Source organism: Tupaia chinensis, unplaced genomic scaffold (assembly GCF_000334495.1).
Source record: "Tupaia chinensis unplaced genomic scaffold, TupChi_1.0 Scaffold000680_1, whole genome shotgun sequence".
Taxonomy (NCBI): Eukaryota; Metazoa; Chordata; class Mammalia; order Scandentia; family Tupaiidae; genus Tupaia; species Tupaia belangeri.
In genome coordinates, this window is record NW_006160204.1 from 3,122,303 (window position 1) to 3,138,292 (window position 15,990).

A 15,990-nucleotide genomic window follows, 5' to 3' on the forward strand; every position below is an offset into this window, starting at 1 on the left:
GAGAGAGAGAGAGGAAAGGAAAGGAAAGGAAAGGAAAGGAAAGGAAGTTCAAAGTCCTTTGGGAGGACCCAGTCAAGAGGGACAGTTTCCTAAAGGGAATATCCTGTAGGCTGATATAAAGATTAAGTGGGAATTCAGGGAGAATAGGGAAAACATGTCAGGCAAGGGGTAGGAGGAAGGCTTACAGGCAAGAGAGGACCCCACGCTGGGAAGATTGAAAGTACTTTCCTCTCACTGGAAGGAGAGGAGCAGTGATGACAAATGAGACTTGAAAAAAGGCCTGGTGACCACCCAAGGGTCATTAGCCAAGATAAAGAATTTAGAAATTATCTCAAGGCAGTAGGCAGCACTGGCTGATTTACAGTAGAGAAGTGACAGGATTAGATCTGTCTTTCACAAAGGGCGTGCTGGCCGCAAGGAGGAATGGATTAGAGGGGCCAGGCTAGAGGCAGGGAAACAAGTTAGGAAGCTATTGCCGAGGGCAAGGGTGGTTTGATTTGTTGCCGTGAGAAACAGGGGCCAGATGTCCAAGAGCACAGTCAAGAGATGGGTTCAGCCCTCAAAGCAGCAGGGATGGAGTGGTTTGTGCTCTCTGATGTAACTAGAGTCATTGAACCTTGAGCTTTACTAGTCGAAGGCCATGGCGGCACAGTCACATGCCCTGAGTGTCAGTGAGAAACATTGCTCTTTAAAAAAGCGAGAAACATTGCTCTTCCCCTCTTTTCCTCTCTCTGACATGCGGAGCCACAAACCCATGTCTTCTTCTAAAAGTACTCGTTGAGCTTACTAGCCGGTGTCAACTTGGTCTAAAGGGACTGTGGCCAGAAGGGAGGCCACATGTAGAACATCCCTTTAGGTGACTGGGGACAGGCAGGGCTCCTGGCATCTTCTTTTGTAAAAAGGTTTGGGTTGAAACTTAGAGAATGAACTCATCAGTGGGGAGGCCCTTGTAATCAAGCTCCCTCCAAAAAGGCATTTTGACAGTTTCCAAGCAGCTCAGAAGAGTGCCAGCCTCTCACTATGATACCTCGTGAATTCAGGCTATGTTTTCATTAGGCAGATGCAGCAATGTCCAGACCTGTTGGATATGTAAATTAGCTGCAAGGTAATATAAAGCATGCATGCCAGATGAAATGCATTTCTGGCAGACATCACCAACTTGCAGAATTGATGATGCTAGCTGTCTGGGCCTTACCTAGGTTTCCTTTGTAGGCAAACTCTGCTAGAGCCTTTGCGCATGATTCACAGCAGCCTTTGAGGGGGGTTCAGGGCAAACCCTGCAGGAGGAATTATACCAGCTATTAATCTTTATGCTTTGAGAAATCATTTCTTACAGTAAAAATCTGTGGAGGTAGCAATGGATGATGTAGGCCCTGAAGAGTCAAAGTGAAGATGCAGCCTCTGCCCTTAGGAGCTGGCAATTGTAACTTAGCTTGTAAATGCCTACTTGTTCTAATAGTGCCATAATAGTGGGTTGTTGATGGGACCAGCAAATGGCGTAATGGTTATGTCGCTGAACTCCCGTGTAGTTGACCACCGTTCAGGTCCCGGACCCGGTGGCTTAAAGCTCATGCCAGGTGCAAGTGTGTGCATACCTAAAATTCCAAGAGGAGAATGGAAGAGAAGGGATTGCAGAATGGCCATTTCCCCCCCAGGAGGTGATTTCTTGCTTTCTGTCTCTCTGTCTTGCTTTGTCTCTCTAACAAGCACACGCATCCTACACTAAAAATCTCTCTTTAAATATATATATATATATGTGTGTGTGTGTGTGTGTGTATATACATATATATATATATATATATATTTATAAATGGTTGTCAGGAACATGTTTTGCATAGAAAAATACTTCATAACTTTCCTGACAACCTAATAAATATGAGAAAGTAGAAAGGACAGAGTCCTTCCTGTGGCCAAAATCTACACAGAGACTCCTGGATCTTCAGGGGATGAGTATAAGTTCATCAGAAAGAGACAGGGAGGTCAGGCTTTGCAGACTTTTTATGAAGGAGGGATTTGGAGTGAGATTTTTGTGTCAGGGATGGAGGAGCTTGGTGTTCATTTTTCAAAAGATACTAATGTTTTAAATGCAGTAAGTTTTAAGTTAATGTCTTGGCTCAGAACTCCTGTTCTCTAGTTCCCATAAGCCTTTCTATTCCCAATAAACATAGACTACCAAAGCCCCCAGACATCGCAAGAAGCAAGCATTTCCTCAGTAAGAGCTTTGTGCATAGGACAAGATTTCAGCCTCTTCTTACCTTCAAGTCACTCTTATAATTAAGCTGTAAAATAAAATTCTAGGGACCAGCACTTAGTGTAATGGCTATGTCACTGGACTCCCACATAGTCAACCGCGGTTCGAATCCCAGACCCAGTGGCTTAAACTCACGCCGGGCGTGTGTGTGTGTGTGTGTGTGCCCATGATCCTGAGAGGAAAATGGAGGAGAAGGGATTGTGGCATGGCTATCCCCTCTGGGGGGTGATTTCTCGCTTTCTGTCTCTATGTCTCTCTCTGTCTGTCTGGCAAGCACACACGCCCTACAGCAAAAACCTCTCCAAAAAAAGAAAAAGAAAATAAATAAAATGAAATTCTAGATTTTAGCAGTAAAGGGAATTAAAAACATCATCTAACCCAGTTCTATCTTTATCAAGTGATATATGATAATCTCAAGTTTATAAATGTAGTAGATAAGTTTCTTGCCGAGAGCCAGACAGCTGGTGAGAGTGACATGTAGGTTTAATAACAATGCCTTGGGGGTCCCTATTTTATTACTACAGCTTAAGAACAGGGACTCTTGGGACCAGCAGTTAGTGTAATGGCTATGTCTCTGAACTCCCATGTAGTTGACCACAGTTCGAGTCCCGGACCCAGTGGCTTAAACTCATACCAGGCAGGTGTGTGTGCATGCCCACGATCCCAAGAGGAGAATGGAGGAGAAGGGATCACCATGTGGCCATCCACCCTGGGGGGTGATTTCTCACTTTCTGTCTCTCTGTCTCTCTCTGTCTTTCTGGCGAGCGCACGCACCCTATAGCTATAAAAAAAAAAAAAAAAACTCTCAAAAAAAGAAAAGAACAGGGACTCTTAAAGCCAGATGGTGACACAGTGGTAAAACATAACTATTTGTGAGGCCGGCCTACATGGGGAGGATTCTGAGTTCATGTCGAGAGACCTCTCAGAGTATGCTGGGTGTACAAGTGCCCATGATCTGGGGCTGGCAGAGGCTGGGTTAAATCATGGCATCAAGACCCTGTTGGGGGTCCTGTCTTTCTGTCTCTGTCTGCTTCTCTCACTCATGGAAGAAAGAATAAACTTTACCAAAAGAAGAGGAGCAACTCTTTCATTCTTTAATGTGAACTGTAACCCAGTGCTTTGTACTCTATGAGAGTGCTCAACCCCATTCCAGCAGACTGGTCATCAGCCTTGGGTTGATCACAGAGGGGCAGAGATTCTCTCAAAGTTCTGTGTGCCTGGGGCTTGCTAGAAATGTCCATTGCTGAGACCCACATTCAGATAGGAACAGTAGGTCTGGCCTATCCTTGCAGCCTGTGTGACTCTAATATTGGGAGTCAGGAAATCAGACTTTGAAAACTGTCACAGCAAGATAAAGAGAAAAGAATTGCCTCCGAGTTCAGGGAGCAAGCTCTTTGTTGTAATAATGATAGCTTTCTCACTTCTTCTAAAATTCCTTTTTAAATAAAAATATAGAAAAGAATTGTTAAGGTAAGCATTAGTCATTTTTAGCTATCTTGTCATTTGTTGGAGAGGAGTAGTCATTGAATTTAATAAGTGTAGCCCACCACCAAAGGCACACATCCAAACATACTTGTGTGCACACATACACATACACAGATAAGTACTGGCTGTTCCTGTTCATTCAGAGGTCGCAGATTCATTAAATGGGCTTGCCCATCACTTGGTGGAATAATTAACTTGACAAATAGAGGTAGCCATCCACTCTGCACTATGTAGTAATTTATACAGTTTGACTTCAGCATTCTATTTTCCTCCTCATTTCCAGCTTATCTTTCTTTCATGCAGATTTTTTGGGTCTGATTATCATCATTAGCATCTTGAACCAAAATGCTGAGTTGTTTTAACAACATGAAAGCAGAATCGAATTTTTGTGCCACATAAACTCAGTAAATTCCACCCACTATTAAGTATCACATTTGTACAGAAATTCATGAGACACACAGTTCCGAGGTCATAAAACAGCTCTTGGTGAACTCAGGTGTTCAGTGAACATTGGCACATTGGCACATTGTCAGGAAAACCTGACACCAACTTAAACGAAAGGAGAATGATAGCTCTTGAACCCCAATAGGATAGAGGAAATGATAGGAAAGGGTGCCCAGGCAGCTTGAGAGGCTGTACTGAACCTGCATTTCAAAGATTTTATTGACTTCTCAAGAGCATGACAAAGATATTTGTGCAGGAAAATGGATTCCCATTGAGACCATCAGAGTTTTAGATCAGTGTATTTATGGTAGTAACAGCAGAAGTGGATGCCTGATTCGTCAAGTTTTCATTCATAGGATCACAGCATAGAACCTAGAAGGCCCACATGAATGGGAATTTACCATCGGTGAAGCACTGTGCTGGACAGAGACAAATAGGTAGCACGATGGTTAAGGTTCTGGACTCCCACATGGCCAACCTTGGTTCGAGTCCGGACTTGGAGGCTTGAAACTCATGCTGGATGCATGTGCGTTTGTGACCAAAATCCCAAGAAGGGAATGGAGGAAAAGGGATTGCTGCATGGCCATCCTGCCAGGAGGTGGTTTCTCACTTTCTCTCCATCCATCTCTCTGGTGAGTGCACGCACCCTATGGTAATAAATATCTTTGAAAAAAAGAGCAGCAGTACCTTCCACCAGCCCAAGACAGCACTCTCATAAGGGTTATCTCAGGATATTAAGAGGAAGACTACAACATTGGAGGTGATACTGCCTGAGGAGGTTCGAAAGGAGGCTGAGAATTAAGTCGTTTATTAGGATGAAGGGTTCCAGGCTGAGGAGTATAAGAACTAAGGCATGAAGGTGAGAAACTGCAATTTAGTCCACATATCAAGGCAGAAACAAACATAACTGACAGTGAGCAATTACTGTGCTATTTTTCATACATTTATAATTGCATTTAATCCTCACAATAATATCAAAGAGTAGGTACTATTAACTTTATTTTAAAATTAAGGAAACCAAGACTTGTCAAAGTTACTTGGCTTTCTTGCGGTCACAGAGCTACCAATGGCCGAAACACTTGATTCACACTTGCCTGTCTTATAGCATTTCATATTCCCTGTACTTTACTACCTCTGCGCAGATGTGAAAGTCACTTGTAAGTCACCCAGTCCTGCCCCACCCACTGAATTCACTGTATTCCTGGTGTAGCGATTCAGCCAAGGTTTGAGAACCAGTGCCAAAAGCTCTTAAGGCAGCCCTGAGATGATAGTTGGTGATTTAGAGTGCACCAACATCCATTTCCTTGCGCCATCACCCAGCTCTGTCCTTTACGGCCACATAGAACCTGGCCTGTTGGGCTCCTCTACAGGCTCCCTCCAGATATCTGACAATGGTGGATATGCCCCCTTGAATCCTCTTTTTCTAGCCAAGAGCAGACGTTTCTTTTCTCCTTGGCAGTTAACAAATATATGTTATAAAGAGTTACAAGTAACATAATTGCCAGGCTGGGAATGCATCTTTATGTATGTATATTTTTTTAGATTTTTGCCATAGAGTGCATGTGCTTGCCAGAGAGATATAGTGAGAGAGACGGAAAGTAAGAAATTACTTCCCCAGGGTGATCTCCTCTTGGGATTTTGGGCATGCACACACATGCACCTGGCATGTTTTTCAAGCCTCCAGTTCTGGGATTTAGACCATAGAGTCAACCATATGGGTTCCAGTGCCTTAACCTCCACACCATCTGCTGACCCAAAGGAATGCATTTTTTAAACTCCACCTATTTACTTACTACATGAGAGAGGAAGAAGGAAAGAGAGAGAGGAGCCCCCAACAAGGCCTTGACACCATGGTCCGGCCCCAGTTCCAGCTGGCTCAAACCATAGGCATGTGTGTACCCAGTGTGCTCAGGGAGGGGCCAGAACCCAAACCCAGGAACCCTCCCACGTGGGCCCAGTTGTGCCTCCACTGCACTATCAACTGGCCCTAAGGGATATATTTTAAGCAAAGGAAGCAGTGAAAAGAAAGGTCCAGAGATGTTGGGCATCCTTTTGTTTAACTGAATACCATTTTACATGACCCCCTAGGTGGGATGCTGGAGATACCAGGTGAAAGAGGTTGATGTGGTCCCTCTCTCCATGCAGCATTAACATTAAATAACATCACTCATCAGGCGATAGCAAGGAGCTCAGTCAGGCTGGATGGTGAAGAGAACAATTATTAAGAAGAATATGGTAGGGGGTTGGAAACGGAGCTTGCTGGTAGGTGGTCTTCGTAATGCACTTCTGACAAGACTGTCAGATAAAATGACGAATACCTCTGTGAGGCAGTAAGACACTTAAAAAAAATCTCACAAAGTTTTAATTAGAGAGAAATCTGAGATTGAGTTTACACTTGGGCTGGGGTTTGTTAATGCCAGTTATCTGAGTACCAATCCCAGTGGTTTCAAATAGCCCTCAGAGATGTCTCTGAATCTTAAACAGGTTCCCCCTGGAACTAGGAAGCTTCTGTTTCTCATTCATAGCCAACATATCTCTGCATATCTCTCCTATCCCACATGCATAAGTCCCAAAGTGCCAGGAGAGGTATGGAAGTCCCTACCCTTGTGGTGACACCAAGCTTCTCAGTGTACTAATATTGTTACATATTCTACCTGCACCCAAGTGTGCCCAAAGAGGATGTCTTCGATGACACTGCACCACTCAGCCTTTAATGAAATCATATAGAAACTATAACCAAGCCCAGCAAATACCATTCTGGATGATTCTCTGCTTCTCAGAGCACCACAAAAGACCACTTCAAAGTTGAGATGTCAGGAGAATGTGTTTCAAAACTTCTTCCAGGCCATGAATTAATTGTTGTTGTTGTTTGTTTTTAATGATTTCTTTTCATTGACACATAGTAATTATTCATATTTATGGGGTATGGTGTGATTTTTCAGTATATGAATATGATGTGTGATGACCAAATCCAGACAATTCACATCCTCTTTATCTCAAACATTTATCATGACTTTGTATTAGGGACATTCAAAATCCTCTCTTTTACCTATTTTGAAATATACAGTGAATTATCATTAACTATCATTTCTCCACTGTGCTATAGAACACTAGAACTTGTTCCTCTTATCTCACCAGAATTTTGTAACCATTAGACAATGTCTCCCTCTGCTCCCTCCCCACTATCCTTTCCAGCCTCTGGTCACCACTAATCTCCTCTACTGCTATGAGGTCATCTTCTTTAGTTTCCACTTATGACTGAGAACGTTTGCTTTTTCTTTTTCTGTGTCTGGCTGATTTCACTTAACATAATGTAAGAGGGAGCTTATTGACTTATGTGGCATTTGCCAAGACTTGGCATCTTGGCAAAGCATGAGAATTCAGGGTGTGGAATGTTTACCATTAGTTATTGGATTCTTCAGTGTAACAAGGCAGCTACATAAATCAAGAGGTTGAAGCAGCTCAACATGGCAGCAGAATAATCATCCTAGCTAGATACTGGTGAACTAGCTAAAGGTGTAGATTTGTCCAGGGGACTAGGGGGACATTGGAGAGATGGGGGGAGAGGTCAGCAGCATCGTAGTGAGACCCCTCTAAACTGTAAGGGGGTCACCTCTCTCCTCCCTGCATGTTCCAAAGTTCTGAAGATTCTGCTCAGTAAATCTCTGCTGTCAGCTCTGTAGAAGACGACCTAAATTCCCACCTTCAGAAGGTAGAAAGCCTTTCAGAGAGTGGCTACCTGGTGGCCCCTTTCTCCTAATGGAGTGGCTGCAAGAAACCACACCTGTGGCTGTGGCTGCAAGAACCCACCCCTGTGGCTGAGACAGACAACGTGTACAGATGCTAACCTGCCTGCACGTGCCCTGTGACGTGTTGAATAAAAGGCTCCAGGCCTCATTTTATGCCTCCAATGCACATGGCATTTTTTTTTTTTGAGAGGTTTTCACTATAGGGTGCGTGCACTCACCAGCAAGACAGAGAGAGACAGAGAGACAGAAAGCGAGAAATCCCCTGCCCCCAGGGGGGATGGCCACGCCACAGTCCCTTCTCCTCCATTCTCCTCTTGGGATCTTGGGCATACACGCACATGCACCCGGCATGAGTTTTAAGCCAACTGGTCCTGGACCCTAACCGTGATCGACTATGTGGGAGTCCAGCGACATAGCCATTATGCTAACTGCTGATCCCCAATGCACATGGTATTTACTGTCGTCTCTCAACTTAAAAATCAAGAAATCAAATCTGCCCCCCCAGTAAGTAAGTAAGAGATTAACCTGAGTTCAGGTCTCTGCCCTGTGCTGAGTCAAGTCAGTGTCTTCTGTTTTGAGACCTTGCAATAATTTTTTTTTTTTTTTTACAACTTTACAAGTTGCATTCATGGACACCAACCCATTTAATTGTCACAATGTGATGAAGAATCTTTATTAGTCAAGCAACTTGTTCAAGGCCACACAATGAATAAGTCGAACAACTCGCCAGGGCCAAAGCCCACATCTGCAGCTTGTCCATGCAGTACCCTTTCACAGTACACACTGCACCTTCCCGAGGAGACCCGGGGCTGGGGAACAGAGCTTACTCTGCCTCCTTTATATTGTGACAGGAGCTAAAAGTGCCTGATCCTATCTGACATACAGTAAAAGGCATCAGCTGGCTTGTAAAATGGACCCTTCTCCCTTCATGCTCACTTTGGCTTCAATTGATGAATGCCTGGAAATGTAAACTATGCAGGTCTGAAAGTCTCCACTCTCCAAGAGGTCACCAACTCAGCACAAGTTAATTAAACCTGGGTTATTTAATGGTAGTTACTAAGATAAACGTCCTCCTAGAAGCCAACAGGAGTTGACACTGTTGTCTCTTAACTGGTTGGTACTCAGGAGCCGATAAAGCATTTTCTGCCACCACAGAGGGACTTTTTAAGGCTCCTAACAATAATAGGTATATACAGTTCTCTGAAAAGGGGGTAACATAAACTTGTGATTTCCTTTTTTTTCTTTTTTTAGGTTTTTGCCTATGTATGTATGGTCACCAGAGAGAAAAAAGGGAAAGCAAGAAATTACCCCCCGCCCCACCAGGGGAGATGGCCATACTACAGTTTCTTACCCATCCTTCTCTTGGGATTTTGGGAATGCATGCACATGCACCTCGTGCAAATTTCAAACCACTACTGCCTGGATGCGAATCATGGTGTTGGCCATGTGGGAGTTCAGCGCCTTAACCACTGCCCCACCTTTTGGCCCCAAACATGATTTCTATTAAAAGCAAGTTAAGGGGACCAGCAGTTGATGTAAAGGCTATGTTGCTTTACTCCCATGTAGTCGACCAAAGTTTGAGTCCTGGACCCAGTGGCTTACACTCACGCCGCGTGCGTGTGCGTGCGTGCCCAAGATACCAAGAGGAGAATGGAGAAGAAGGTATTGCAGCAGGGCCATCACCCCCAGGGGATCATTTCTTGCTTTCTGTTTCTCTGTCTCTCTCTGTCTTTTTGGCAAGCATACGTGCCCTATAGCAAAAACCTCTCTCCTCCAAAAAAAATGTAAGCACTCATGGAAAGCATCCTGGATGCTTATGTTATGTAGCTTGATAATTCAGAGCTCTGGCTGGAAAAAGAGTCATTATCCCCAGGAAGGTGTCCTCGGGAACCAGACCTGGGTATATCTGAGGCCAAGGGGCACATGATAATGTTCAGAGTTGGTGTACAAAGGCCAAGTTCCTCTGACAATAAGTATCTCAGAAGAGATCTCATTCCTTATGCTCGTTTGTAGAGAGGAAAGAAGTACAGTATTGAATATGAGCAGTGTTCAGCTTTGAGGATCTCATTTTTCTGTAACTGGAAGTCTCCTAGGAATAGACTATGTTTGTGCACATGATCCCATCTGTCCCCAGCTAAGGAGGATGTTGCATTTACACTGGACTGTAGACTCTGATCTGCATTTACACTCCTTGAGCCACAGAGGCTGGGTCTGTGAGCAGAGCACACTGACAACAGCAGCTGGAGCCTGGAAGTTTATGACTGAGCAAGTCCCAGCCTGGGACTCAGGAAGGCCCCTGAAGATCGCTAAAGCATCAAGAGATACATCCCTTGCCAAATGCTGTCCTCTGAACCCTAAAGAGCCTATTTAAAGAAGCAATGAAAAAAGAAAACCTATCAAAACCCATGCTGCTGGAATGAATAGAAATACATATTTTTATATAGCTAATATTTGTTTATATTATCAACTTTAGAATATACTTAAGGTACTATAGTATTTATAGTAATGTGCTTTTTAATATATTGTTAACTCTACATTTTTCATAATAGGGACTAATATAATCATTAATTAATGACTCTCATGTCATTACAATTGGCCCTTGAACACCATGGGTTTGAACTGCATGGGTCCACTTATCACTTAATTTTTTTCAATAAGTATATTGGAAAATTTATGTCTAGTGTAATAATATAACATCTATAGTCTAAGATGATATTATATAAAACAATATTGATGTGGGTTCTGACACAGAGACAATTCACCTTATAAGCAGACAATGTAAACTTATAGTATCAATAAATACAGTATCGGGACCAGCAGGTGGCGTGGTGCTGTTAAGGCTCTGGACACTCCCACATGACCAACCGTGGTTCAAGTCCCAGACCTGGTGGCTTGCTTTCTCACTTCCTCCCTCCCTTTCTCCCTCTCTCTCCCTCTCTTTCTCTCTCCTGTGTGTGTGTGTGTGTGTGTGTGTGTGTGTGTGTGTGTGTGTATGTGTGTGTCTGTCTGGTCAAATTAAAATAAATAAATGAGTAAATAAAATTAAATAAATGATTCTTTAAATAAATAAATACAGTATAGCAAAGTAAATGTATTTTTCTTCCATAAAATTTTCATACTATCATTTTAGTTTAGCTTCCTTTATTATAAGAGACATTAAACATACATATAATATATATTTATAATCAACTGTTTCCATTATTGTTAAGGCTTCTAAGTCAACAGTACACTATTAGGTAATTAAATTTTGGGAAGTCAAAAGTTGTATGTGGATTTTCCACTGAGTAGAGGTCAGTCTCTCTAATCCCCACATTGTTCAGAGATCAATTATGTATGAACTACTATGAGCTATAACACCAGAAAATAAGAAGAAAAAGAGCTGTGACTCTGAGCTCCGGTTACTGGTTTAGGTGCCTTTGCGTTTAACTCTAATAGGAGATGGGGTGATAGAGGGGGACATGCTATGCTAATTACCAGGGCAGGGCTGTTGGTGACAGAAAAGGCCAAAATACGTGAATAAAAGGCAGAAGTACCTTTTACTGGATTTGTTCTGAAATGCAGTGTTTAGCTTTTATTAGATGTACTTACAGGTTTGTTCTTTTTTCCTGCATGCTACCGTAATTCCTGCAGGGATAGTTTTGGTATTATGGGTCTGAAGTTATCTAGCCTTCTTTTCCTTTTTGAAACAGTGGCTTAGTAGTTTTTTTCTCCCCTTTGTAATTTACCAATAGGCACATGTATTCACCAGAAAGAGAGAGAGAGAAAGTGAGAAAGTAGCCCTGCATGGGTTATAGTCATGCCACAATCCCCCCGTTCTCCATTTCTACTTCCTTTCGAGGTTTTGGGTACACACGCGCGGATGCCCAGTGCGTTTCTCAGGCTGCCAGGACTGGGACTTGACCTGTGCAGTCAGCCATGCAGATCGAGCTGCTCTAACCACCAAGCCTTGAGCTGGCCCAAAACAGTGGCTTGTAAACTGGACTTTTGATAAAGCCAGGTTTCCTAGCACTACAGCCACTATATTAGAGCAAAACTGACTGTGAATGTTGTACAGTAACCATATCTCAAGAAATAGAAATTTATAGGGTATCCATAGGCTGGCTAAAATAGAAGGGGAAAAGTCACGTCTAGGAAATAGACAGTAATGAATTTCTTAAATAAGTATAATACGGTTTTGTGTCTAATTGAAAATTAATGTCCAGGTCATCCACTAGTTACTTCTGTTTTATGGGGTGCATTTTGTGATTGATTTATTTGTGATATTGCTGAGGTTAGCATTGTAGTCACTTTGCATTTTTGAGCGTATACTACTGCTCAACATTCAGGAATAGCCCAGAAGTATACAGATCATCAGAGACTGAGATGAAACCACAGATGGAGACAGCAGAGTCAGCAGCAGACTTGTGAACTTACTGTGAATAAACATTAAGATACCCACGAGGTAAAGCCACTGATCACAGTTGGCTCATTCCCCTGTTACTCAAAGAATCTCATCCTTCCAGCCTGAGTTAACCACACCAGACTCCATAAATATGTGCAGCTATATATATATAAGAGAGACACACACACATATATTGCAAGTTATGGGGTTATTTTAAAAAGATTTTTGCTATAGGACACGCGCACTCACCAGAGAGACAGAAAGTACTAAATCATCCCCCAAGAGGGATGGCCATGTCACAATCTCTTCTCCTCCATTCTCCTCTTGGAATTTTGGACACACACACACAGACAGCCGGCATGAGTTTTAAGCCACCCAGTCCAAGACTCGAATTGTGATCAACTATGTTAGAGTCCATTAACATACCCATTATGCTACCTGCTGCTTCCGCAAATTAAAATGTTTTAAAATGCACTATTTTGAAGTTTGGTTATAGGGCACATGTACTCACCACAGAGACAGGAGGCAGAAGGCAAGAGCAGAGACAGGGTGAGAAATCATTCCCTAGAGAGGATGGCCACACCATAATCTCTTCTCCATTTTCTTCTAGGGATTTTGGGCATGCACACACACAGGCCTGGTGTGATTTTCAAGCCACTGAGTCTGGGACTTGAACTGCATAGTCAGCCATGTGGGATCCACTGCTTTAACCTCCATGCCACCTACTGGCCCAAAAAATACATTTTTTTTTAAAACAAAAATTTCAAACATTCTCCAAGGAAACAATTGTTCTGTCTTCGTTACTTTTATTGCGCTTGTTATTGTTATCGAAACAATTGTATTATATTATAACCATGTGTTTCTCCTTGGTTCCTGAGGGAAGGGAAGGCAAGGAGAGGAGGAGCCATTTCCTTTATTTATCTTCTCCAGAAGATGAAAAAATAAAAAAAATTAAAAAAGGGAGACGAGAAGGAGACAGAGAAAGAACAAGAGATAGACACCCCCAACAGGGTCTTCCCACCGGAAAGCAATCTCAGCTGGCCCGGATCATAGGCACATGCATGCCCAACGTGCTCAGAGAAGCCCTGGGCTGCAAACCTGGCACCCTTCCCATGTGGGTTCCATTGTGTCATCCCTGCACCTGGCTCCTCCTTTTATCTTCATATCCCCAGACCTACCACCTTGCTTCATTGTTTCTGAACAATTATTTATTGAATTAATGCACCCAAAGTTCTTCAGACACTGGTTATTAAAACCCTCTTGGAACAGGTCGTGAGATGGTCAAACAGCTCTTTTACGTTCCATGAATATGGATAAATACATGGGAGGAGAAAAGATTTGGAGGGAAGAAAATACAAGATATATTTCGGGGTACTTAGGTCCTGGAGAGATCACTCTAAATTTCCAGTTAAAAATGCCTTCATCTTCTAAGACTTGGTAAGCTGGATCAGTGCCAAAGTGTCTCTGATGACTGAGCTGTAAACCAGTGGAAAATAGGATTCATGAATTCTGAGTTTGCTGGTGCTACTTATATCGCTCCTCTCGAGGATTACAGTTCTTAAATACATAGTTAGCATTAAACTCCCGCTTTCTCCTGGACACGGAAATGACAGCATTGTGGGACAATTTGCTTAATGATGAGGAAAGAGTTGGGATGGAAACAAACATGGTAATGGACCAGGTCCTGCCAAGGAGTGAAGCTCTCCTGGTCCAGCATCGTCTCAGTGCACGAGGAAGGAGTGCTCCTTTAGGCCACTGCTAGCCCACTTAGGAAACTACTGTTTCAGTTGTGAGTTATTTTTAATTTGTGTCTCCCCTTCTATAATCCTTTTACCACTTAAACTCTTACCACGTTGAAAGTGGCCTAATTACATTTGAAATATCCAAGACCTTTGAAAAGAGCACTTCCTTCTGTGGGGCCATATTTGCCATCGGCGCAGTTCTGAAATAACTCACTTGGGTCCTGAATCTGCCTTAATCAGTTAATCTGCTTTTCAGGATTTCCCTTCTGAGGGATTAACCTTTCATCTGACTGTGCTGTGAACGCTGAACAGGTAGAAAGGAAGCCTTCCTTTGCCAAGGAAATTCTGCTGTTTTTGATCACTGGTAGGGCACATTTACAGCTAATCAATAAAACAGCATGTAGCAGGAGGGATTAGGAAACCGATGTGAGTTGTGCTTTCACACTTTATAATCAGTCATACTTTTCTTCTAGAAATGCCTTTATGTTTGCCCCTCTGAAACCAACAGCTAGCATCTTCTGAAGACTACCCCCAAGTTTTTCAGGGCAGAAGGCGGGTGTAGAAGAATCTAAACTCAAGTGATGCGTTCAAATGGCACCTGCACACACGACTCCCTGCTCCAGCAGACACTACTAGAGGCTTTGCATGGCGAACTTTCTCAGCTAAAGTTGGTCCAGGTGCAACCTTAGTATATTTTAGCCTAAAAATGTGAGTTCTGTTTATTCCTTGCACCTGATCTGCTTCAGTGAGCTTTTGGAAGATAGAGGGACATTTGATGGGAACCCACACCAGGAGAAGCCTATTTGGGTGTTCCTGCTTCCGGGCAGCCTCTTTGTTGCTCAATTTAGAAGCTGTAGAGCCCAATTCTCAAACCATTCCTGTGACCCCTGGAGTTTGAGGTGAATCCCTTTGTGTACTGATCACGCTTATTTCTCCTTTTCACAGGAGGACTCTGCCCAGGCTCCAACGATCCTTGCGTGGAGAAGCCGTGTCCAGGAGACATGCAGTGTGTGGGTTACGAAGCCAGCAGGAGACCGTTCCTCTGCCAATGTCCACCAGGGAAGCTTGGAGAGTGCTCAGGTGCAGAGCGGGCGGAATGACAGGGGTCTAATTTCATATTTCTGAAACGCTCACTCTTGAGTAAATGACATTACTAGAGTCCTTCCCACAAGACATTTCTGTGTGCGCACATTTTCCTTCAGAGTGGACTGCAGCGAACAGCCACCCTCACGTTAACTTGAGATTTATTCCAGCTGTAGCCTATGCTAAAGAAGCTTGTAAACATCATGGACTCCTTCTGTAATGGGGAGACCACAACATGTGTTTCCAGTTGTTACATAGCTGTTACAAGTGTGAAATCATGGGAAATAGGAGGTTGTTGAGTGGTAGGGGAGTCAGATTATTGGTGGCCTGGCCTTTGATGTTCAGGGGGCTGCACAAATCAATGGCCATGAGACAGAGATCGGTAGAAGAGAAAGCTCTGCTAAGCCTGTCGCCCTTCCTTAGAATAAACCAAGCCTACAGCACTGAGAGAACTGGCTCTCCACTGCAAATGTGTAACTGAATTCATTCCAGAGAGAGTGTGCACCTCTGCGCTTGAAGGAAAACCTAAAATCAGTATTTAGGTTATATTAATTCAAATGATGATTTTCGTATCTTCACTCAATTTCAATACTTCATTTCACTCACTTATTCTTGACCACTTCTTTCCTCTAAAACAAGTGTCGCTCATTTTTGATACCAGTAGACTCCTCTGTTTGTTGTAAGATGTATTTAAAACACACACCAATTGCCATTTTGGAGTCCAAGATATATGTGTTGAGTGATGATAAAAGTAACTATTCCATGAATAAAAATTTAATTGTGCCTAGTATAGGGAAGCCACTTTGCTAAGCATTTGGTTCGAGAAAGTGAGTCTTTGCAAAGAGAAGCTCTGAT

The 15,990-nt window shown here is 43.1% G+C and overlaps 1 protein-coding gene across 1 annotated transcript in view; it reads left to right on the plus strand.

The window, feature by feature from the left end:
* Positions 1-15,990, plus strand: part of FAT3 (FAT atypical cadherin 3) — a 595,653-nt gene that overhangs the window by 522,001 nt on the left and 57,662 nt on the right. Inside the window, 1 exon segment of the mRNA XM_027776536.1 lies at positions 14,998-15,132. Within this exon segment, the coding sequence (XP_027632337.1) occupies positions 14,998-15,132 (135 nt within the window).